This window comes from Mixophyes fleayi, chromosome 3 (assembly GCF_038048845.1).
Source record: "Mixophyes fleayi isolate aMixFle1 chromosome 3, aMixFle1.hap1, whole genome shotgun sequence".
Taxonomy (NCBI): Eukaryota; Metazoa; Chordata; class Amphibia; order Anura; family Limnodynastidae; genus Mixophyes; species Mixophyes fleayi.
The window spans coordinates 215,245,786-215,270,094 of NC_134404.1; the positions used below are offsets into that span (position 1 = coordinate 215,245,786).

At 43.5% G+C, this 24,309-nt stretch overlaps 1 protein-coding gene across 4 annotated transcripts in view; it reads left to right on the plus strand.

Annotated features, from left to right (window-relative positions):
- Positions 1-18,953: 18,953 nt before the first annotated feature.
- The window catches only part of HECA (hdc homolog, cell cycle regulator), a 35,190-nt gene continuing 29,834 nt past the window's right edge, over positions 18,954-24,309 (plus strand). The window contains exon 1 of one of the 4 annotated variants that reach the window (XM_075203114.1): positions 18,954-19,497. In XM_075203114.1, coding sequence (XP_075059215.1) covers positions 19,278-19,497 — 220 coding nt within the window. In that variant the 5' untranslated portion in view covers positions 18,954-19,277. Of the gene's footprint in view, positions 19,517-24,309 lie in introns of all 4 variants that reach the window. The other 3 variants (XR_012689691.1, XM_075203113.1, XM_075203115.1) reach the window with 3 other exon arrangements.

Below are 24,309 nucleotides of genomic sequence, written 5' to 3' on the forward strand. Positions count from 1 at the left end.
TCCTTTTGTACCCTTCTTGGAATCAAGATTAGTCTTTCGTCTGCATTCCACCCTCAATCTAATGGGCAAACTGAAATGGTTAACCAATCATTAGAGCAGTTCTTATGATGTTACACATTAGAATTTCAGAACAACTGGTCCTCCTTGTTACCCTGGGCAGAATTTGCCTATAATAATTCTTGCCATTCATCTACTCAAACTTCTCCATTCTACTGTAATTTTGGTTTTCCTCCCAGATCCAATTCCTTGTATTCCCTCAAATCCGCTGGCATTCCGGAGATTCGTTCCACAGCCATTAATCTTAAAGCCATTTGGAAGAAAGTACAGTCCTCTTTAAGACAGGCCTCATTTTTTGCAAAAAATTTTTTGGATCGCCACCATACCACCTGCTTTTTCAAAGTGGGCCAAAAAGTGTGGCTTTCAACACGCAATATTAGGCTCAGACAGCCCTGTAGGAAACTGGGCCTAAATTCATCGGTCCTTTCCACATTGTCAAAAAGCCTATGCTATACCCAAACCGAACCCAGCCTTCAAGTTTGCATGTGCAGAATTGGAACAAATCTTAGAAATATATCATTCAAAAGATTCTCGATTCTAAGAAAGTGCAGGGTCAAGTGCACTTCCTAGAACAATGGAGGAATCCCGGTTTGGAAGAGCGGTCCTGGGTTCCGCAAAGACGACTTCATGCTACTAAACATCTGAAGGAGTTCTTCAAGAAATTTCCTAGGAAACCTGGGTGTCGGGGTTCCTTAACCCCTCCTCAAGGGGGGTGGGCTACTGTTACGAGCCGCGGCGGTACTCACAGCCACCGGCAACGGTCGGATGCCAATCTCCCCGGCGCCGCATCCTGGCAAGATAGGGAAGCCAGGCGCGCGTGCAGTGTGCCCACCAGCATGTGGGCTAATTGATCAGTCTATTAATTAATTAAGCAGGGACTGTGGATGGGTTCAGAGCTAGGCTCTTTTTGGCGGCCAGTAGTATTTAAGGCAGTGAGGTTTGAAGCCTCACTGCCGGTTATAGCGTGTCTGACCAAGTCTGCTGACCTGCTTGTTTCATTGCCTTATCCTGTGGATACCCTGTTTGATCTCCCGTGTATGACCTCCCGCTTGGATTATTGGACTCTGCCTGTATTGCTCGTGACCCTGACATTTCTTGCCTGTACCTTGGACTCTGCTACCGTGCCTGTGACCCCGACCTCTGGCGTGTTTATCGATTACCCTGCTTGCCTATGACCCTTGACCTTGGCTATCGTTTTGACTACCCGCTGCCTTCTACCAGTCTCCTGGCCTGCCGCTGTGGTCCTGCATTACCAACCCACACTACACTTGGAGCTAAGTCCTGGGGGCATCCGAATACCGGTGAGCATGTCAAGCTCTAAGGGAAAGGCGGCTGCTATAGGCGAAGATCTCCGTTCTGTGGGTTGGTGATCAGGCCAGCAGCCTAACAACAAACGCATACAAGTACATATGGATGTTAAGCAGAGGTATATGGGTATGCAGTTTCTATACAGTGACAGTTTAAACTAGAGATGCTCACTGACCTCCCTGGTTTTGGAACTGGATTAGCTTCGTGTTTTGGTTTTGGCAAAACTGCCCTTGTGTGTTTTGAATTTGGATCTGTATTTTTTAGAAAAATTGCTAAAATCACATAATTTTGCTCTTTTTTTGATCCTACATTATTATTATCCTCAATAACACTAATTTCAAGTCATTTTCAGTCAAGTTTGACCACCTCACAGGTCACAATATTATTTTCATACATTTTCAAACAAGAGCTGCAGCAGTTCTTGCCAGTGATAAGAATGCCATTGTGATTCCTGGGCCTAAGACCAAAAAATCCACCTCTTATGTGTGGAATTATTACTTATTAATACTGAAAACAGTTGTCTAGCCATTTGTAGCTTTTATAAAGCCACGGTCAGTAGAGGTAGGGACCTTAACCATCTAGGATCCTCATCCATGTTACGCCATTTGAAGCTCTTGGGAAAATCAGAAACACATGCTAAAAAAAAACAAGCAGTAAAGCATCAGCTACCTCCTTTCTCTCATCTAGATCTCAGCACCTGTAATCTACACCCACAACACATTCATCATCAATATCCTTACAAGTGATCAGTTAGTCCTGCATCCTAGTTGCAAATGCGAGATGACTCCTCCCCTATCCAGGACTCCTCAGAAGAATCCTTGTGCGTTAGGCCCACTGCTACTGCTCCTGCGGGTGGATCTTCAACCCAGAAGCAGACCAAGAAGAAAATTACTAGTAGTTTACAACAATTGACTGTTAAACAATCCTTAGCAAGATTGAAAGCTGTCACCCAGTCGCAAGGCGGATCACAGATGCCATGGCGACTATGCTAGTATTAGATCTGCGTCCAATATCCACTATTAATGCAGCTGGTGTTAGACAATTACTTGAGGTCTTGTGTCTCCGTTTCCATCACGACACCATTTTACTAGAATAGCTATTCCTCACCTCTACCAGAAGGTTCGTAAAAATTTTATTATTGGGCTAGAAAATGCCACTTTACCACTGTACACTTAACCACAGATATGTGGACAAGCGGAACTGGGCAAACTAAAGATTGTATAACTGACATCCCACTGGGTTGGTGATTCGTCTTCACCAGCAGGAACAGCAGCAGCATGTACCCAAGTACGTCACATTTTTCTGAGGCAGGCTACTCTGTGTATCATCTGCTTTACTAAGAGGCATATTATTATTATTATTATCGTAGATTTGGAAGGCACCACAGTGCTTCACAGCGCCATACAGTAGGAAAGACAAGGACATACATAAAACAAGACATATACGTAAAACAAGAACAGACAAGGCAGACAAAGTGAATGGAGACAGGAAAACAAAGGCTATGGAGGACCCTGCTCATTAGAGAGCTTACATTCTAAAGGGAATTGGGCACAGCTGAAACAAGAGGAGCGAGTGTGGCTCAGAGTAGAGATTGGGATAGTTGTGAGGGTGCATTAGTGTGAATATTGTTATCAAGGATAAGGTCACCTCTAAAAAAAAATTGGGTTTTCAAAGAGCATCTAAAGATTTGAAGGCTGTGGGAAAGTCTGATTGAGCATGATAGAGAATTCAATAAGTGGGGAGCAGCACGGCAGACGTCTTAAAGGCAGGAGTGAGAGGTGGTTATCGGAGACGAGACAAGGCGCTTGTCAGAAGTAATGCTGCTGAAAACCTGTTTGAAAAAGTAAGGGATGTTATTGTAAAATGGCTTATCATGCTTGGACTCTGTAACAGATACTGGATTCTACTACTACTAATCTTGATTAGCGCTGGCTTACCTGAGGTGCGGAGTCTAACGATCTCCCCGGTGTTCACCAAGAACCGCCGCAAGGCGGGTTGGGCTTCGCTGCCAGGAGTCGCAGGTCTCGGTCCTCAGGTTCACCCCAAGATGTAGTGCAGCGGAAGATGCGGAGTCAAACAAGCCGGTTCAGTGCACAGGAATGGAGTCAGGCAGAATCAGGAGGCAACTCGAAGTGAAACAAGCCGTGGGCCGGTACACGGGTCACAAGAACAGAGGGATGGTCAGCAAGCTGGGTCGGTACACAGGGGTTGGAGAGCCAGGATAGTCTAACAGGCAGAGATCAGCACACAGGAAGACACAGGAGACTGGAAGACACAGCAATCCACGAAGCACAGGAGCCAGGAACAGGAAGTGAACTTGTTGCTCTGACAAAGCTGCAGTGTCCAGGTGAGCTTAATATAGTCTGTTGATAGTAAAAGCCGCCTCCCAGGCACGATCATGTGACCATCCAAACCAGCAAGTGCTGCTGTACACAGAGACAGGAAATCAGCAGCAGAAAACAAGTAAGTTTGTGACAGACTCTCCTGAAGATATGTGATTTCTGATAACACCACCAATATTGTTAGAGCATTACAGCGGGGAAAATTCCATCACATTTCCTGTTTTGCTCACACAATCAACTTGGTGGTACAGAACTTTTTAAAAAATGACAATGACATGCAGGAGATGCTGTCTGTGTCCCGCCGAAATATTTAGGGTCATTTTTGCGGGATTGTGCAACAGCATGTAGGAAAATGCAGCAGCTGCAAGAAGAATAGAATTTGAGGGGGGATGTACTTTAGTCCAGCGAAGTAGTCACCTGTAAAGAGAGTGCAGACACTGTTAGCTTGAGTCAAGTGATTCCCCTAATTAGACTTTTTGAGAAGCAGCTAGAGAAATTGAAGGAGGAAATGAAGCAAAGCAAATCCGCTAACTATATTGTAATTGTAGATTAAGTACTTAATTTGCTTCACCAGGATCCAAGAGTTATCAACATCTTGAAATCGGATCACTACATTTTGCCAACTGTGCTTGATCCTAGGTTTAAGAGCTATGTCTTTATTTCCCACTGTCCCAGATCACAAAGAGATGCAATGAGCTCCTCGTCAGCAGGCTGACAGCTCAAGTGGTACATGACACAGCGATTTCTCCTCCTTCAGTTTCTCTGGTAACTGCTTCTAGGATAAAACTAAGCTTTCCCAAGACTCTGAGTGGTGATGCAGAGGAGTCAGCACAACATTTTGACATTTGGTCTGGTCTAAAAGAATTGCCCAAAAATCATGACAGCTTTGCCATAAAATGAACTACAAATTCCATGAGGAAGGCAATTATCAGCAATTACATCAAAGTAAATAGACTTCTGTGATGGTGGATTCCAGCAGGGATAAATTAGCATTGTTTGAGGAAGATGTACACAATGATGAGGGTGAATATGATGATAGTGTAGATTGCAGGTACTGAAATCTAGCTAAGATAAGGGAGCTACCTGCTGCTGTTTTGTTTGGTAATATTTTGGGTAGAATGGCATCTTGGCAATTTTATGTTTTTCTACAGTAAACTTTCAACTTTATTAGAGAGGTTTTTTTTTCTTTAAAAAAGTATAAGCTATTTATTTAAATTGTTGTTTCCCTGACTTAAAACCACTATGCACTTGAACATAGGCTTTAGCACATGAGGTAGAGGGATTAGTATCATCATGACTGAGACTGGAGAGTGACAACAACAATGTCACCCATCCCATTTCTCTATGAGCTATGGCACAGTAGAATGTCACTGGAGACTTTTAAGAACACTGACAGCCCTAATATTACAATTTCTGTTTCAGCACTGAACCCTTCCACCTCTCCTGTTTCTGAGTGAGCTATGGTACAGTATAATGTAACTGCAGATTTAGACCAAGCCAGTCAGCCCTATAATTTCTATTTTAGCAATGACAATTAGCAATTTTGCAATGAAGCTTTCCTCTTTGTGTGTACCCAATATAACGCCATACAATTTGTTTGCAAATTCAGAAGAAAAGCCTGCCAGCCCTAGTATTTGTATTTCAGCAATGACAATTAGCAATAGAGCAATGGAGCTCTCCTCTTTGTGTGTTACCTATATAACACTGTACATTATGGGACTGCAGATTTAGAAGACCAAGCCTGCCCTATTAATTCTATTTCAGTAATGACAATTAGCAATGGAGCAATGAAGCTCTCCTCTTTGTGGGTTACCTATATAACACCATAGAATGTGACTGCAGAATTACACCAAGCCTGCCAGCCCTAGGATTTGTATTTCAGCAATGACAATTAGCAATGTAGCTCTCCTGAATGTCACTGTAGACTTTGTTGAACACTGCTACCCACTCCTCTTTCTATTCTATATATGTTGCTGCCTAACACACTGTGATACCCCTTCTGTGTCCCTCTGTGAAATGGCGCTAGATCGCCGTGGAGGGTGTTACTTATAGATTTCAAACTTGCGAGATCCGACATCCGACGACATAACAATGACGTTTTGCCTCATTTTCAGTTCCAAAAAAGCGCAAAAGTACCGAGCCGGCTCGGCTCGGTTTTCAAATATGATAAGTTCGGTTCTCGGGGAACCGAGTCTGAGCATCTCTAGTTTAAACATATTCACTTCTTCTCTTCACCAGTTCGAATAACGGTTTAAACTCAGTCTGTTTCCCCTAGCTGACTGTCACTAAACTTCACCTTTATAATTATATTTTAGTCCAGCAAAAAGGTATAGTACAATATTCTTCAGGCCTCCACACCTGTTTCCTACCTGACTAATAACATGGCTCAATCCAATCATATGAACAATATAAGACACATTGGTACTTATCAGACTTTCTCTCTCTCTTTGCAGATCTCTCACAGAAGTCCAGCTTATAGTGTCTCCTATTATGGCACTCTCCTCTGTCTATAGAGGAAACTAGAGGAGGCACTCTCCTCTGCGCTTGTCTATCTCATCACTACCGTAGTCCTTGCTCAATTCTGTTTCCTTCCCTTTCCTCCGTGCTTCTTTTCCTCTTCTTTCAACTGCTGTCCTTCTAGAATCTCTAACTGACGTTTTTAACTGCTTCTTCACAAGCTCCTCTTCCCCACAGCATGCTAATTACTACCACTAATTTTGCAAAGGTTGGTTATTGCAAAAGCCAGCAACTTTTTGACTGCCTCCTCATGTGCAATTTTGAATGCCTTTGCAGCTGTTGATATCTAAAAATATGACAGATCTGCTTTGTTTTCAAATGCAATAAGTGCTTCATTATTGCATCGAAGATCAAGAAGTGCCTCTGCCAACCCTTGAGGCTCTTCTGGTACAACAGCAATTTCACATTTAAAGGGATCTACAATCCAACTGACAGCATGTGAATCGACAGCATTACCCCCAGGAATTTAATTTTTACCCCATTTGAGGTACTTTACTCCTGTTCCCTGACCACTGGCTTAAATAAGTTCCAATATCAGAAATGCAGTCTTGTGTTGGACCAGGTATTGAAATCAGCACTTCAACAACGGAAAATAGAGTTAGCAGATCCTTTAGTCAGAGGTTTGATCAGCCACCTCTTCCATGTAAAAATAAGCCAGACGGTTCTATAGGGCCAATTCTCAATGTAAAAAGCCTAAACCAACATTTATACCAGATGTTTGCATATGGAGAATCTGGCAGATTTACCCTACCTTCTAGAACAGTGTTGGCTAACCTGTGACACTCCAGGTGTTGTGAAACTACAAGTCCCAGCATGCTTTGCCAATATATAGCAGCTTATAGCTGGAAGGGTATGCTGGGACTTGTAGTTTCACAACACCTGCAGTGTCACAGGTTAGCCAACACTGTTCTAGAAAAAAATTCTCTTTTACAAAACTAGAAGGAAGTTTTTCATGTCATTTCAATTTGCCAGAACCACATACAGTTTCTAAGGTTCAGGTGGGAAAGTTAGACTTGCCAATGGACGATGATGATTTTTGGCTTGTCAAATGGCCCTTATGTGGTTACAAGAATAATGAAAGTCATTATCACTCACCTATACCAAAAAGGTGTATCTGCCTCATATGTTTAGATTCAATTCAAGGGCCGAATGTGCAACCCCTCAACCTACAAAAGAGCCCCACATTACCCTTAATTTTAAGAATAAAAAAGCACTTCGGCACCCCCACATCTCTCAACCCCAAATTTACCCACTTGCTTCAAAATAGCCCCATAGACCCCCACTTGTCATGATAAAGAATATAATATTTGACAGGAGCTTGAAACATAGCTTTGAAATACAGGTTCTTTTGCATGTCACAAAATGCCCTTAGTACCCAGACATGCTCCAAAATAGCCTCACATGCCACTCAGACCTTCCAGATTCCATTATGACCTCTCCACATGTCACTCAGAATCCATTGCACTAACTCCTACTCCGATTGGTTGTGCTGCATTACCTCTGTGCAGTGCACAGAGGAAGTAGCAGGACACTGAAGCCAACTACCATTCAGTCTTATTATCTGCTTTATCAGAGAATGAGGCAGATCAGGAGCACTTGGTTGGGGGCTGCAGGTGAAGGCTCGACGGGCCACCTGTTGCCCATAACTGATCAAAATTATTATTATTATTATTAATATTTATTTATAAGGCGCCACAAGGCATCCGCAGCGCCGTACAGAGACAAACAAAATCACAATACAATGGGAGACAGCACAGTACAGTAAACACAGCAACTCAGTACGCTCAATGCACAGCTAGAGAGGGCGGGGAAGGGGGAGGGAGGATCCGCAAACGACGGGGCCCAAGAAGGAGGGCGCGGAAGACAGGGAGACCCCCAGGGGATGGAGGGAGCGAGAGTGGACGTGGGGTGGAGGACCCTCGAGGAGGAGGGCTAAGTAGCTGGAGAGCAGAGTTAGAAGTGGTGGAAACAGGAGGAGAGATGGCCCTGCTCAGAGGAGCGTACAATCTAAGGGGAGGGGTGGACAGACAGAGAGACGCAGGGGAGAGAGGGAGAGTAGGGGGACAGAGGCAGAAGATAAGGTAGGAAGTTAAGTGGGAGACAGAAAGGCTTTAAGAAAAAGGTGGGTTTTTAGGGCCCGTTTGAAGCTGGACAGATTAGGGGAAGTTCTGATGGAGGGAGGGAGCTTGTTCCAGTGGAGGGGGGCAGCGCGGGCGAAGTTTTGGATACGCGCGTGGGAGGAGGTTATAAGGGGGGAAGAGAGGCGACGGTCAGAGGCAGAACGGAGAGGGCGGGATGGAGCATGAATAGAGAGGAGGGTGGAGATGTAGGGCGCAGTGGAGTTGGCGAGGGCCTTGTAGGTGAGTGTGAGGAGCTTAAAGAGGATTCTGAAGGGCAATGGGAGCCAGTGAAGGGCTAGGTAGAGGGGGGAGACAAAAGAGGAGCGGCGAGAGAGGAAAATAAGCCTAGCTGCAGCGTTAAGGACGGATCGAAGGGGATCGAGATGAGAGTGGGGGAGGCCAGTGAGGAGGAGGTTGCAGTAGTCCAGGCGGGAGATGATATCCTAATTGTACATTCAGACCCTCAGTGTCTTATTGCTCACAGGGACATAGTTATCTACCTACTACAGAACCTAGAATTCACAACAAAAGGGGAAAAATCTATTGTAACACCTTCCCTTTCCCTTTTTCCTGGATTTTAAAGATACCCGTTCTCTTTCCTTCTCCATTTCCTCTCAAAAATTGGAGAGCGTTAAAGCCACAGTCAATTCCTCCACAGCCCACAGGAAACGCTTTAGGGTCTGGCTCAGATAATGGGGAAATTCTTAGCCTTCTCTCCAGGCTTCACTGGGGTAATGTTTAGCGCTGTTTGCCCTGCCAGCTGACTGGTCTACCCATAAGTCAATGTGACAGTGTGCCTTTAGATGGGCATTCCATTAGCCTACACCCCCACCTGAGATTGGATCTCCACTTACTAGGAGCTGCATATGAACTTTCCTGATGCTCAGCTCAATTGCAGGCACTCCAGCAGGTCTGCCAAATGGAGGATGTGACTCAGTAGGACATCTGCTGCCAGCGTATATACGCAATGATTAGGAGCCATATTACACGACTAACAGTGCACAAACAAAATGCATGTTTGCATAATAGCAGCAGTGGGGGGCAACACCACCTGGTCATATTAAATAATTGTACAATGGACAAAAAATACATACATCTTTAACACAACACAATCCAAGCAATGTAAAACACAGTTTGGACTAGAAGGGTTATCCAGCACTCCCATCTGATCACCCACTCCCCTAGACCGGAGAACCATTTTACAGGGTTCAACCACGAGAACCAACCTGCCACCTTTTCCCCGACCTCATATAACGAAGAATTATGGTTCCTTCGAAATTCCCATTTCAGTTGCAGAATTTCATCCATCTTCCGGTCTATAACCTCTTTGGGGTCATCTGTATTATAGGTGATGTACGTGCAACATTTGACACCAAACTGGGTGGCCAAAGTCACACAGTATCCACCATAGAGGTGAGATAATTCAGTGCCAACCTATGTTGCACCAACTCCTTCTTGTACACTTGCAGCTCCCTTCCAGTATACCTGAAAGTGTCATCATACATCTCGGTGATATTGTCTATCAATTTAGCTAGGTCTTGAATATATTTAAAATTTAAAGTTCCCCGAGCGGTCCTGGTGAGATCTAGAGCAACTATAACTTGAAATCCAGCGGTTTCACTAATCAATTTTGTAGCTATGGGTTCCTCACCAGGAATCATATTTCTCTTGCCACAATGTTCATACTGTTTGTGTATGTATGGTGGTGATGTAGTCTTGTAAATACCAACCATTTCTTCATGAGTAATAGTCATGATTTCAGGAACCAGTTTACCTAAGAAACACAAACCCTTGGAACTCGGAGTCACCCAGGAATAAGCTTTTCTCCCACAAACAAAGTACACATCATCGGGGAGAACATAAGGAACAGTATGGCCATTAATTATTTCACATAAGGTTTTGACAAAACTACCCATGCCTAGTGTCTCCATTTGTTCAAGACACGTGTCAGCATGGATGACAATCTTACAATTACCTATAGAGACCTTCCCAATGGACACTTTCTTATGCTTGGTCACACGCCCTAATTTGTGGTGTCCATCAACCTTCCTGCCTATTGGTGACCTTGTAAGTCTCCCTCCAAAATGAGTGTCGAGCCATTGTCTGATCTGATGGGTCAGCTTCCCAATTCTCCAGACGCTTTGCATGAGAGATATTTAGGCACAGTAAAGATCTGTCTAAGGAGTATTGTCGAAGCTTCAGACTAGGGGACCTAGTGTTACTGTACTTCCCTTCTATGGGCCTCCCTCCCCTCAATTCGAGTACCTCAGAGATGTTTAGTGGGAACGGCACTAGTCCTATGTTATGCTGTCCCTGAGGCACGAGAGCACACCCAGCACTCAGTTTGGTTTAGAACCTTACCCACTAAGTAGTGATAATCCTCCAGAGGATGCCCGCCCACGTCCAGATTACTAGTGGACTGGCATTGCTGGATGCACTTCACTTCAACTAGGGAGTCACAGAACTTACAGATACAATACTCATCAGACAATAGCCCCTCACACTGCCTCCGAGTTCCAGGGCTAGCAGACCTTTTCATAACCCCTGGACCAAGCTTGATATTGGGCTGCTGTGGGTATTCTAGTAACTTTTCCTCGATCTCCATCTCATTGGTATCACTACCAGAACCTGCCTCTGTTCTCCATCCTCCTTCACAAAAATAGAGTGTCCTATAAAAAGTAAAAACAATGAAAATCCTGGAACAAAAGAAAAGCAAAAACCGCCACTCCATCGCTGGAAAGATAGATCTGAGGAAACGTCTCTGGTTCAGGTGTCTTGACTGCAGGCTTTAGGTCTCCTAGAACAGGTTTACAAGTGACAGATCGGTATCGTCTCTCAGCTTTATCTCGCACTTTCTCCGGGTTACTGACTTTCCTGCAGTGGGTGGAATGGACCCAAGTGTCTCTCTCTGCAACCTTTAGTGATGTGGTACTGGTCAGCAGCACTTGGTACGGGCCTTCCCAACGGTCTGTTAAACAACCTGAGCTTAAAAATTGCGGATCATAACATAGTCCCTAGGTTCAACATCATGACAGTTCGTTTCTGGCATACCAGGTGACAGCATTTTTAGTTTTTGTTGTTGTTGCTTTAGCTGTCTGTTCATTTTTATAAGATATTGTACAGTCACTTCATTATTATACTTTAAGTCGTCTTGTGGATTCACGATCAAATGAGGTTGTCGGCCGAACAGTATCTCAAAGGAGGACAGATTAAGAGGAGGTCTAGGGGCTAGATTTACTAAACTGCGGGTTTGAAAAAGTGGGGATGTTGCCTATAGCAACCAATCAGATTCTAGCTGTCATTTTGTATAAGGTACTAAATAAATGATAGCTAGAATCTGATTGGTTGCTATAGGCAACATCCCCACTTTTTCAAACCCGCAGCTTAGTAAATCTAGCCCTAGGAGTGGTTTGGATGCTATGGAAGACTAGTGGCAAAGCTTCAGGCCACGCCAACCCAGTTTCAGCCATTATCTTACCAAGCTTGTTCTTAATAGTACCATTTACTCTTTCCACCTTACCACTGGCTTGTGGTCGGTAAGGGGTGTGAAGTCTGCTACTGATTCCCATGAGCTTACACATGTTTTGGAAGATATCACCAGTAAAGTGGGAACCTCTATCACTTTCGATGTTTCTAGGGATACCGAACCTACACACAAACTCTTGTACTATTTTCTTTGCAGTGAACACAGCAGTATTAGTGGCTGCCGGATATGCTTCAACCCAACCGGAAAACACATCAATACACACTAACACATACTTTAGATTCCTGCAAGGTGGTAATTGGATATAGTCAATTTGTATTACCTGAAAAGGCCCGTCTGTAGGAGGGATGTGGTATGGCTCAGTTGGAATAGTTTTCCCGACATTTTTCCTCAAACAAGTAAGACATGACATTGCCTTCTTACCAGCCTGAGAGGAAAATCCAGGAGCACACCAGTATGCTCTCACCAGTTTGCACATACCTTCTTTACCCAGGTGAGTCAGACCGTGTGCTGCTTCAGCCAGGCTTGGATAGTATGTTCTGGGAGCTACAGGCTTACCTTGTCCATCTCTCCAGAGTCCTGAGGACTCTTGACCACATCCCTTCGCCTTCCAGACCGCTTTTTTCTGCAGAGAACACAAATCTTGCATTTCAATTAATTTCTGCATGTCTAATGTCTGAAAAACCATCATAGGTTGCCCTGCTGCCCATTTAGCAGCCTCGTCCGCCCTGTTGTTGCCCAATGACACCGGGTCTTCTTCAGAACTATGGGCTTTACATTTTATGACGGCTACTGTCCTGGGTAACTGTATCGCTGTCAAAAGTCCTTTTATGTGTCGTGAAGTTTCTAAGGCGCCAAAGGGCCCCAAAATCGGGCACTACTCCGAAGGGGTACCTAGAGTCAGTATATATATATTAGCTGATTTGCCCTTTGTCAACTCACACGCTCTTCTTAATGCTACTAGTTCAGCCACCTGGGCTGAGTGAGGTGGGCCAAGGGGTTCAGCTTGTACAACAATCCTGATCATCTACAACAGCATAACCAGTACATAGTTCTCCAGTCTCTGTCTATGAAAACTCCCGTCTGTATAAAACGTAAAATCTACATTTTCTAAGGGGGTGTCACGTATGTCGGGCCTTGCAGTAAAGGTCTGGTTCAGGTATTTCATACAATCATGCGTATCAGTACTCTTGCCAAACTCATCACCACCTAGGGTCTCCTCACCTCCCACCCTTTGTGTCTCTTGAGACACATATGGAAGGTATGTAGCTGGATTTAAGGTGCTACATTGTTTGATGGTGATGTTTGAGGGTGCCATCAGGGCTAGTTTCCATTTTGTGAATCTAGCTGAAAAGACATGTCTGGTTTGAGCTGAATTTAACAGAGCTGATACAGCATGGGGTGTATAAACAGTTGAATCATGTCCTAATACTACATCCTAACTCTTACTTACCAGAAGAGCAGTCACAGCAGCTACACTTCTGAGACATGTTGGGAGTGATCTTGCCAGTGTCCAATTGTGCACTGTAGTATGCTACCAGTCTGTTAGCGTCACCATGTTTCTGTGTGAGGACACCTGCTGCACAACCATCAGCTTCCGTACAGTATAGCTGAAAAGGCTTTTCATAATCTGGTATTCCCACTGCAGGTGCTCTAGTCAGACTATCTTTGAGATTAAAGAATGCTTGCTCTGACTCCTCTGTGTGTACGTTGTGTACGACACGTTCTGGTTTTGAAGATGAGACTAGCTCCTGCAATGGTAATGCCAGAATAGAAAAACCTGGGATCCAGGATCTACAGTATCCACACATCCCCAAGAAGGTACGAATTTGCTTCTGGCTCTGCGGCAGAGTCATGTGTTGTATAGCTTCAATTCTGTCCATTGTCAAGTGTCTTAGCCCCTGGGTGACCTTTGACCTTAGTCTGACATGGCTGTAACTTGTCCTTTGCCACCTTGTGCCCTATTTTTGAGAGATGGAGCAACAACAGTTTAGTATCATGTAAACATGACATAAAAAAATAAGAGCACAACAACAAATCATCCACATATTGAATTAGAACAGACCCATTGCTAGGGTAGAAGGATTGTAAACAGTCATGTAAGGCTTGGGAGAATATACTGGGGCTGTCAATAAACCCCTGGGTCAGTCTGGTCCATGTATATTGCACCCAGCTGTAGGAGAATGCAAATAGGTATTGGCAGGCAGGGTGAAGAGGGACTGAGAAGAAAGCAGAACATAGATCAATAAAAGTAAAATAACTAGCAGACGGTGGAATCTGCATGAGGATGACAGCTGGATTGGGCACTACGGGGAATTGGCTCTCAACAACTTTATTAATTCTCCTTAAATCCTGGACTAATCTATAGCCCCTCCGCCCACTCTTCTTCACAGGGAAAATGGGACTATTTGATGTGCTGGAGGTACGAATTAAAATCCCTTGCTGCAACAGCCTCTCAATAACAGGATATACCCCTAGTTCCACCTCTGGTTTTAATGGATACTGTGGGATTTTTGGAGCTATCCTACCACTTTTTAGATTGACCATGACAGGGGCTACGTTTGCCATCAATCCAGTGTCCTGTCCATCTCTGGTCCATAGTGAACCCGGTATTTCCAGCAACATACCCTTTACTTGAGATGGACTTTGTTCTATAACAGTAGAATGCAACATTAACCTATGTGGGGTGTCTAATATATCCTGTACCTCATGTGCAACCTTCTCTGGTATATATAGGAATACCCCATCAGGGGTACAGTATATGACACATCCCATTTTACATAACAAGTCTCTTCCTAGCAAGTTAGTAGAAGCTGCTGCAGCCAAGAGAAACGAATGCTTGGTATGCAGAGTCCCGATTGTAACTTCTATGGGTTTAGTTAAAGGATAATGTAACACTCTTCCTGTTACCCCTATAGTTGGAATAGTTTTACTAGTTACCTGTAGATTGAAAGGAGAGGTTATCACAGATCTGGCCGCCCCTGTATCTACAAGAAAAGTTTGTTTCCTACCAGCTATGTCAATTATCATTGTTGGTTCTTCTCTCAGACTCTCAGTTAACCTCACTGCTGTAGACTACAGGTATGACCTGACCCCTAGCGCTGACTATCGCTTTCACGCGCAGCATTTGCTGCTATTACATGCGCGGGTAGGTGTGAGTCTTCTAGTCTATGTGAATTCCTCCTTGGAGGATATCTATGTGACCCTCCATTAGGATTGTATCTTCCCTTTCTACAATCTTTCCTCATATGTCCTTCTTCTTTGCAATTATAACATCTCAACATTCTAGGTTTCCTGTCATGTGGGTTATATGCTGGTGGTCGTGTATGTATTCCCTCTAATACTTGTATACTCACCGTCATCAACCTGTCACTCCTCTCTTCCTAAAAATATTTTTGTCGTGTTCCACGGCAACCTCTCACAGAAAATCTACCGTGCTGCCCCTCCAACCAGGTGTTGAGGTCTATACCCTTGTCTTTAGGTTTTCCTTTAAACCATCCATCAGTACCATTACAGCTACTTCCCTATGATGTGGATTCTCCTACATATCTGATATCCCAGTAAACTGCGTTATTGATGCAAGAGCTCTAGTAAAATAGTCCGCTGCAGTTTCACTATCTTTCTGCTTAATGGTGAAAATTTTACTCCAATTTATTACTACTGGAAAATAGATGGCTAAATGTGTGACAATTTGTTCTATATTTTCTTGATTAACCTCATCTGTCAAGGTGTCGTCTCCCTCCAATGAACAATCTTTAATACATTTTTGTATGTTAGAATTGGGAGGAAGACACGCCCTCAACACTACACCCCAATCCTTATTAGTTGGTTCGTGTGCATTTCCTAAGTCTTTAACAGACTTCTGACACTTAGCCAACTCTTTTCTAGGATCTGGGAATTCAGTCATAATGGAACGTAATTCTGATCTAGTCCAAGGACAATGCATTGTAACATTTCTTAAAGGAACTACACCATCCTTATCCGCCTTCCCATTGGGAACTGATATTGTGCGGACAGGATACGTACCCACCGGTTCACTATCTTCAGGATTAACTACAGGAGTAACTACTTCAGTACTTTGGATGTTATCCCTCCTAGTGGTCACACTACTCTCACCTATCTCAACCATTGCCCCCTTTCCATACTTACGCTGAACTTCTAGCATATTAACAGCATGGGCAATGGCTGAAATTACAGTGGGTTCATCCTCTTCTTCAGAAACACTTGTTTTAAACCGACTTAAAACAGGATATAACTTAGCAAATTCCCTTTTTTCATTTTTAATAACGGCTGTACTTACTCCTCCCACCACATAGGGTGGTGGGGGCGCGCTTGCGCTGAGTTCTCCCTGCTTCTCAACGGGTACTTCCGCTGTGCGCGCGCTTTTCGCCACGCCTACTTCCGCTGTGCACTCGCTCCCCTGCCACGTGTTACCTTCCATTTGCCAAAATTTCAAACAATCATTATGTTTATTTCTCACTTTCGTTGACTTAATCAATCACACTTTATCTTTTACGTTATTTACTACCTCTGCATTAAAACTCCCTATTGTTGGGAAAGGCCTACCACAATCCTTGGTCATCTTGACCCACGTGTCGCAATACGCAGTTGCATATGCACCATACTTCTTACACATGAGAAACCTCGCTTAACCAATAGGCCCTTCCTTAGGCAGTACCTCGGCCATCTCTAGCGTCTGCTTAGCACCCATGTTGAACAATAGGGTTCCAGAAATATCACAATATCCTGCCGCTACTTTCAACACTCTGCCACCCGCAATCTACCGCTAGATATTTTACCGGCCTGTGGATGTATTTGCTACAAGCCGCGTCCACCCGCTTCCTCTCATCTTAAACAAGGACCCCTAATACAGAAATATCAATGCGGACTAAAGGGTTATCAGCACCTCGATTGCCCCTGACTCTCCAACAAATCTGCTGAGTTTATTACAACTGGCAGCATCCGGTAAAGTCAATTACCGACCTTGCCAATAGAATTCCACCCCGTGCTCCCAAGTCGCAATCACAACTTTCCTTGCCGCTCGGTCCAATCGCAACGCTTAAAGATACTAGTTATCAGTAAACGATGCAATTACTCTTGGTTGCGCGTCGTGAAAACTTGCTTTGTTTCCGCCTCCGGTATACCTGCCTTGTATACTGTACACCAGTAATAATAATAAGTACAGCCATTACTTATCGCAGGCGCTCTGGATCCAGTGAACAGTCATTCAGGTCTGAAGTCTGTGGTCAAGATGACTGAACACTAGATGAAAAGCTCCTGCTTATATGCAAACAGAAATACAGTAAAACAATGCAGATGGTGTGGCTTGCTTCTATTGGTCTATTGGTCCAGGCTTAAGGAAGGTCCAGGGGGTTGCAGATCATAGGCTAGTTCAAACGAAAGAATCCAAAGGTGGGGGTCATCTCTCCAGGGGATGTGCTCTGTTCTTCCCGCCAAGACTCCAGTTTCAACTAGTCCATTAGCATTTTATAGTCAGCATCATATTAAAGGTTTATTCCCTAACATCAATAACTAGAGTATGCAATGTGCGATCTCTTCGCCGAATAAACCGGACAGCTGCTGATGAATAGGGGATTAAAATTATATCAGACATGACACATTTCCTTTAACCTGAACCATAGGTTTTACTAATATGCATATAACTTATAATATTAAACATGAATACTACTATATTTCGACATAAATGACTATGTGTTGCAGCTACGATTAATGTGTACTATTTACAACTGTATATGTTTGTGCGAATGTGTGTAAAAGTATAGAAACTGTTTATTGCTACGTGTTGCGGCTGGATACGCCCTTCCACGCCGTAGCGTGCTCTACGCATATTTTCGGACAAATACAACCAAGTTTGCTCGATATTAATTGAAATGACTTTATCCAGTTTGCTGACTTTGACACCCCCATCAGCATCTCTCTTTGTACCCCCCTTGAGCACCTCTCTCTGTCCCCCCCATTCACTCTCCGTTTCTTTACTTACTGTGGGTTGAGAGGGGAGGGGATGGTATTGCTGTAATGTGTGGGGAGAGGGTTGTGAGTAGGATTGTTGTAAAGTGTGAGAAGGATGGGGTGGTCATAGGCAAACCGAGGGGTGATGAGGTTTTCTAGTGCCCGGAAACCCCCTCCAAGCCTGGGGCACTGTATAATTAAGGTGGCTGGACCCTGCCCCGCTTCATACGGCTCTGCTTGAAAAGGGAGAGCTGTGTGCACCTAACAGAAGTGCATGCAGCACTGCCCATGTATATTACAGGGTTAGGAAGAGTTGGAGAGCAGCCAAGCACTGTCTAATATTATAGCCATGCCCCCATGCATGCTGGTCACGCCCACTGGTGGCGTGGTGTGGAAACCCCCTTCTTCAATTCCTGTGTTTGCTCCTGGTGGTATTGGTTTAATATGTGGGGAGAGGGGTGGAGTTGTTGCCAGCTTATCACAAGTTTTGTTTATTTTGCCTTATTTCAAAATCTAACATTTATGGCCCCCATCCCCTCCCACACTAGAAATCCTGCCTTTACCCCTGGGACAACGTTCTGTATCAGACATCAGTGCATCTGGACTGCAAGCTTTACCTGCCAGCCAGGAGCAGGTGTTTTTATTTTACAAAAGTCGAGTGTCTGAGGGTGTGGGTATTGGGGGGTGGGGGTCATTGGTAGGTTGTTTGCCTTAGGCACCTAGAGTCCTTGCACCAACCCTGTGTAATGGGCTGCAGAGAATGGCACCCAAACTTCAATTATTGGAAAGGGTTATTAAGATTCGTATCTATTGTGAATTAATATAAAAGTGTTCTGTAAAACAGATAATTACTGTAAGGATGAATTCTACTTAATATTAAGATAAGCTTATAGGGTGAGCCCTATTTGGAGGGGAGAGAAACAACAAGCAGTATTACCAAGGTATGTATAGGAGCTACATTCCCACCAATGTAGTTGTGTTGCTGCCCAGCTTCAACGCACACAATACAAAGTTCCCCTCCCGTCTATTGTGCTGTGACAGAAATGCTGCAGAGGCAGCCGCGCCCCCTCACCAGCGCTCTACACCACGGATTGGAAGGCGGAGAGGGCGCGGAAACGGACGCATTCATAGCAGAGACAGGATGGGGGCGGCCCGGAGGGAGCGTGCAGACGTTACAAAGGGATGGGCTGCAAGCTTGTGACGTCACAAGGGACAGGGGGGAAAAATTGACAGAGGGGGAGGAACCGAGTCCACGGAAAGCAGAATCAAAACAACGAGACACGCCTTCAAATCCTGGCTGCAAACACAGCCTGCGAGCTGCACTCCTAACCCGTAAGGCTCCGTGATGCAGCCCGCAGCGCAGGACAGGAGTTAGAGGCTGCTGCGCTTCTTCTTGTATTCTTGCAATCAAGGCACCATGGAGGCCAGCGGGGTAAGCAGTTGAAGGCACCCAGGACTAAGCTTACCGCTGGATGCGCAATGCCTAACGTGAAAAATAGCAAGGGCAAGAAGAATAAGCGCGCCAACAGCAGCGGGGATGAGCAGGATAATGGAGCAATGGCAGCAGCTGCAGCAGCAGCAGGAGGCATGGCAGTAGCCACAGCGGGAGCCGCAGCTGCAGCAACCTCTGTCGTACTCGTTGCAGCTTCGGCTGTAACGCCGGTGGCATCGGCCGCACCTTCCACTGACAGCAGGAATGGTAAGAGCAAGGCAGAAACGTGAGTGACCTCTGCACAGTCTGCTCAGCTCGCCTGTCACTGCGAATAGACCAGCTTTAACTTAGGGGGAGGCGAGTGGCAGCTTTATATAGAAGTGCTCAGAGGATGAACTCTGACAGGTCCACTGACAGTGGGCACACTATAGACAGGAAGAACATGCTCCACTCCACCATGAAAGCTGATACGGAACAACTGAGAAACGTCAGCAGCTGATGACCCTTTTGGAAAGCAGAGCAGTTCATTTAAATTAGACTTATCGAAGTTCTGCTGGACTTCATCCTTAACATTGACATGAATGCTTGCCAAGAGGTTCGTCAGCTTCTGGTGGTATTGCACATGTCCTTCTAATTGCATGTTTTAAAATATATACACCAATAAGCCTCTCTTATATGGTTTGAACATGCTGTCCACAGTAAAGCTGTTTGTCAATACATGTTTTGGTAGGGAACAGAATTTATATTGCACATTCTTTAATATAGTTCATTGTAGTTGATCCACAAACTCCATCTTGTAGCATAGGTTTTTTTTTTTGTAAAGCAAATGTGGTACAAAAATAAAATATTTTGGACTAAAAATACATTGTGTAACTTAAAATAACCTCTTTATATAAAAGTGTATTTACCAGTTTCAACTGACAAACAAAAACGTTTGCCAGATGCAGAACAGTGTCATACAAAGTTACTCGTTTTTGCCATACATAATCACTTTTGTTCATTAAATTCTAGGTAATTGATTTCAGTTTATAGTATAGTCTGCAAAAGAGACTTTGTGCAAAGGTTAGACCCATCAATTCAAGGTCAATTGAAAGCAAAGATTAATTGGTTGTAATTTAGAAAGCATAAAACCTTCTGGCCCTCTTATTTTTCGATTGGTTCTTGAAATCTGCCACTGAAATACTCCAGTCTATGTGAAATGACATCAATAATACAGCTACCTGTTGCATTGTTTCCTTCCTGTATCTATTAGAAGGAATATATATAAAGGTGCAGAGTGGTAATATTTGTGACTTTTCATAATCAAAATTATATAATTCTCCTATAACTCCACCTTATACTCAGTTATTCCTTATTTTAGGTTATAAATGGTAGCTGCGGACTCTGATTACAATTGGGATTCCAAAGCCAGCCACCTAAACCTTGACATATTGGCGATAAACACCAGTGAACAGGTTGTGTTCTTTACCTACAGCAGAATTGGCTTGGCCTGTTACATAAAACACATGATATGCACTTGCTACATGGCTGCCCTGCAACGCCATGTAGTTTGACACAAAATGGAAACACTTGGCTAAAGAGGGACACCAAGCATATTGAAAGCAAGGGCTTACACGAGTATGACTCGTTAATGAATTAAGCAAATAACATCCCAGCTTGATCAGGGTCATAGAAGTGCTGGTCTTGGTCTGTTTGTTCAGCGTTATGGTTGTTGCTGCAAGAGGAGATGTTAGAGAATTTGAAAAAGGGGTGTTTGGCTGGAGTTTCAGTGAACAAGACTACTCAACTAATGTTTCATGAGTGATTGTGTGATGCCAGCAAAGAGTTCTGAAGGAAATACATCATGAGCAAAGTGCAAGAGTGAGGAGGTGCATATTCCAGTATTGTGATATTTCTGCATTAATTCAAAGTGAAAGTTATAATAGCAGAGCAAATAGATACGTTGACTGCAAATGTCAAACCATGGCATGATTAGCCCGTTAAATCAAATATGGTTGAGAACCCCATAGAGCAGGCTATCAGTCGGTTTGCAGTGCATAAACTGCTAATTGCACGTGGCATGCATGATTGTGAGTTCAGCAGTTGAAGATGATTTGGTCAGATGAATCATCCTTAACCATGTTCTCAAAAAATGGACAAGTGCATATATGGAGCCAACCCTACAGTGTATTGTTCTGGTGGTTCGGTAATGTTGTTGATGAGCACATTTTTGGTGCAGTGTTTTTTTTTTCTTTGGAAAGTAAGGTCAATGGAAATCACTAATTAATGGTACTGAGTGATCATCTTCACCCCATGCTGTAGCATTTCTTTCTTCATGGGAGAAACATGTCGTATCTCAATAGTTTGATGAAAATGACATTGATGTTATCCACATGACTTTTTAGCCACAAGTGGACGCAATCATGTATTTATTACATACTGGAACAATACCTGACGCATCGTTTTTCATTCTTCTTGTGGAAGAATGTGCTGCTTCCTACTGTACAATTCCAGACATTAGTGAAATTCAATGTCGCAGTGCATGCAGATTGTACTGGTCAGATGTGGTGACCCAATTCCCTATTAAATGACTTTGTATCAGTGTTATCTGCTACCTGTAGATCACATGCATGCTGCATAACTGCAGTTTTATTGTGCAGTGTAAACTTATTGCCGTATAACCCTGCTGCCTCTATATTATGCCAAGATTCACATGGTTATATGGTTGGCATGCAGCTAACTTTTAGCAAAAAATCTATTTTGTAGCATCCCAAAAATCTATTTTGTTGCACAAATATATATTTTTAAACCATTAAACAATCCATTTTGTGCATATGAATAAAATTTTGTGTAGAAGAACAGGGCAATTACATGCAGGTTTATTATTTACTTGGGCAAAATGCTTGATTGAGAAACGGCATCCCATTTGTTGCAGCTACTGTTACGGCTAACTGCTATTGACATAAGCTTCCAGAACAGGTGACAGAGGTCTTCACCTATAGTAGCCGGCTTTCCCATAGAGCTTGTTGTGCTCACAGGTACTCTGATGCCCACAAGTCTTAACTCTTAGCGTAGTGGAAGCTTATATACAAGACCACAGCAGGTAAATGGGAGGCGGTAGCCAAAACAGGAGCCGATTTTCAGGAGCTGTCCAGGGTCCGTAGCAAGCAGAATAATCAGGTACAGGCCAAAGGGTCAGGGCTGGCAGCCGAGCAGGGATATCCAAATAAGAAAACCAAAGGTCAGGGCAGTCCGATTACAAGCAGGGTCCAGAAACAAGCCAGGGGTCACAACTGAAATCAATGAGCAAATGGACAGCATATCCACAGGATAAAGAACAGGTCAGCAGCTGAGTGTCTCAACGCTATAACTGGCAGGGAGGCTAAGCCCTCAATACCTTAAATACCAGAATGGACAGGTTGGTAAACAAGTTGCCACGGCTTGAGACACTGTCGCGGCTCGTAACAAGTACAATAAATAACCTGTGCTAAACTCAATTTTATGAAAATTATTTTACCTTGTAAGCCTAAAATATAGGTTTGTTTTCTCCTCCCCACTGCTTCTCATAACTAGTCACAGCATTTACGTTGTTTTTTTCATTAAGCACGTTAGTCAGCTCTGTTTTTTGCTCTGCACAGTTTGCCGACAAAGTACATTGGAGTACTGTTGCCCAATCAGTAACATTATTCTCCTTTAGCTCCATAGTACATCGGACTCTATTCACCAACGTGCATGTATTTTGAACACTGGTTACTCTGTGCACCATAGTAAACAAACCAAGTGTTTTAGTTCCACTTTCATTTTTAGTATTTATTATGGGTAAATTAGATGTGAAACTATAGGTATGGGTATTCATAGGCTGAATTAATAAAAACTGCTAACCATTTTGCTGATATAACTTCCTATTACACAAATTTGTTCAGATATATTTTTACTTGATCTAATATAATGGTTTTTTTTATGACTGTCTGCCACTGTAATATGATAGCCTGACTAATGTATACGCCTTTGTATCCAAAAGTACTGCAAACAAATTGGTAATTTAATCAGATATGTCGATATCATGGTTCTTCACTGTGGTGGAATGCAGTTTGTCTGATTCTATCATGCTGCATTCAGGTAAGATGAGAAAACCTATTTTAAATGGCTAGCCCTACTCGGGTAGTATGATAATAGTTACATCCCAGGTATCCTGACTGTTCCTGACCCCCCCCTAGTAGACAGAGATAGGCCCACTAGTTTGGCTGGACACAGTTACAATTATACATGCTTGTGGATATCTTCAGGCCATGTTCAAGTCTTTGTGGTTTTTAGATGAGCACATGTATTTTTATTTAAATTTGTATGTATTTTCATGTGTCCAGCCGACTTTAATTGAACAAATAAATTCGTATTATCAGATAAAAAAAAATTAAAATAAATGCTACATTCGATCTTGGGAAAAGGCCAGCCCAACACACCATTCCATTAAATACTATCTGTGAATGCTACCATATAAATATGTTTTGATTTTTTTGTGGTCTTCACATGTCCAGAGTGTACAGATGTGAATGGGCAAAACCAGGTTTCTATTAAATGTGGGTTTGTACTTGTTCTTATGTACTGACTGGTGCTTCTTCAACCTGTTGAAGGGCAGTGGCTACAGTAATAAGGTGAGGGCAAGACTGTCTTTTGTAATCCATAAAATGCAATTATTAAATAGTGTTTAAATTGCATATCAGTTTGCCTAATGTCTCCCTTCAGAAAACACTTTTACTTCTAAAGAAGTGGGAGAGGGCCTAAATTGTGTGTACTTGGGGTTTGGTGTTCTGTCATATTCTTTGTTCGAGTGCGTGTAAACACAGTGCTCCCTCTTTATAGGGTCACCTTCCATCGCCACTAGAGATGTTCACTGACCCTCTGTGTTTTGGATCTGTAGGTTTCTTACAAATTGCTAAAATATGCTAAAATCAAAGTTTTGACCTTTTCTTCTCCCTACATTATTATTAACCTCTAACACTAATTTTCAGTAATTTACAGTCAATTTGACCACCTCAGAGGTCACAATATGATTTTCATACAGTTTTGGCCAAAGACTGCAGCGAGGTGGCTGCATGCCAA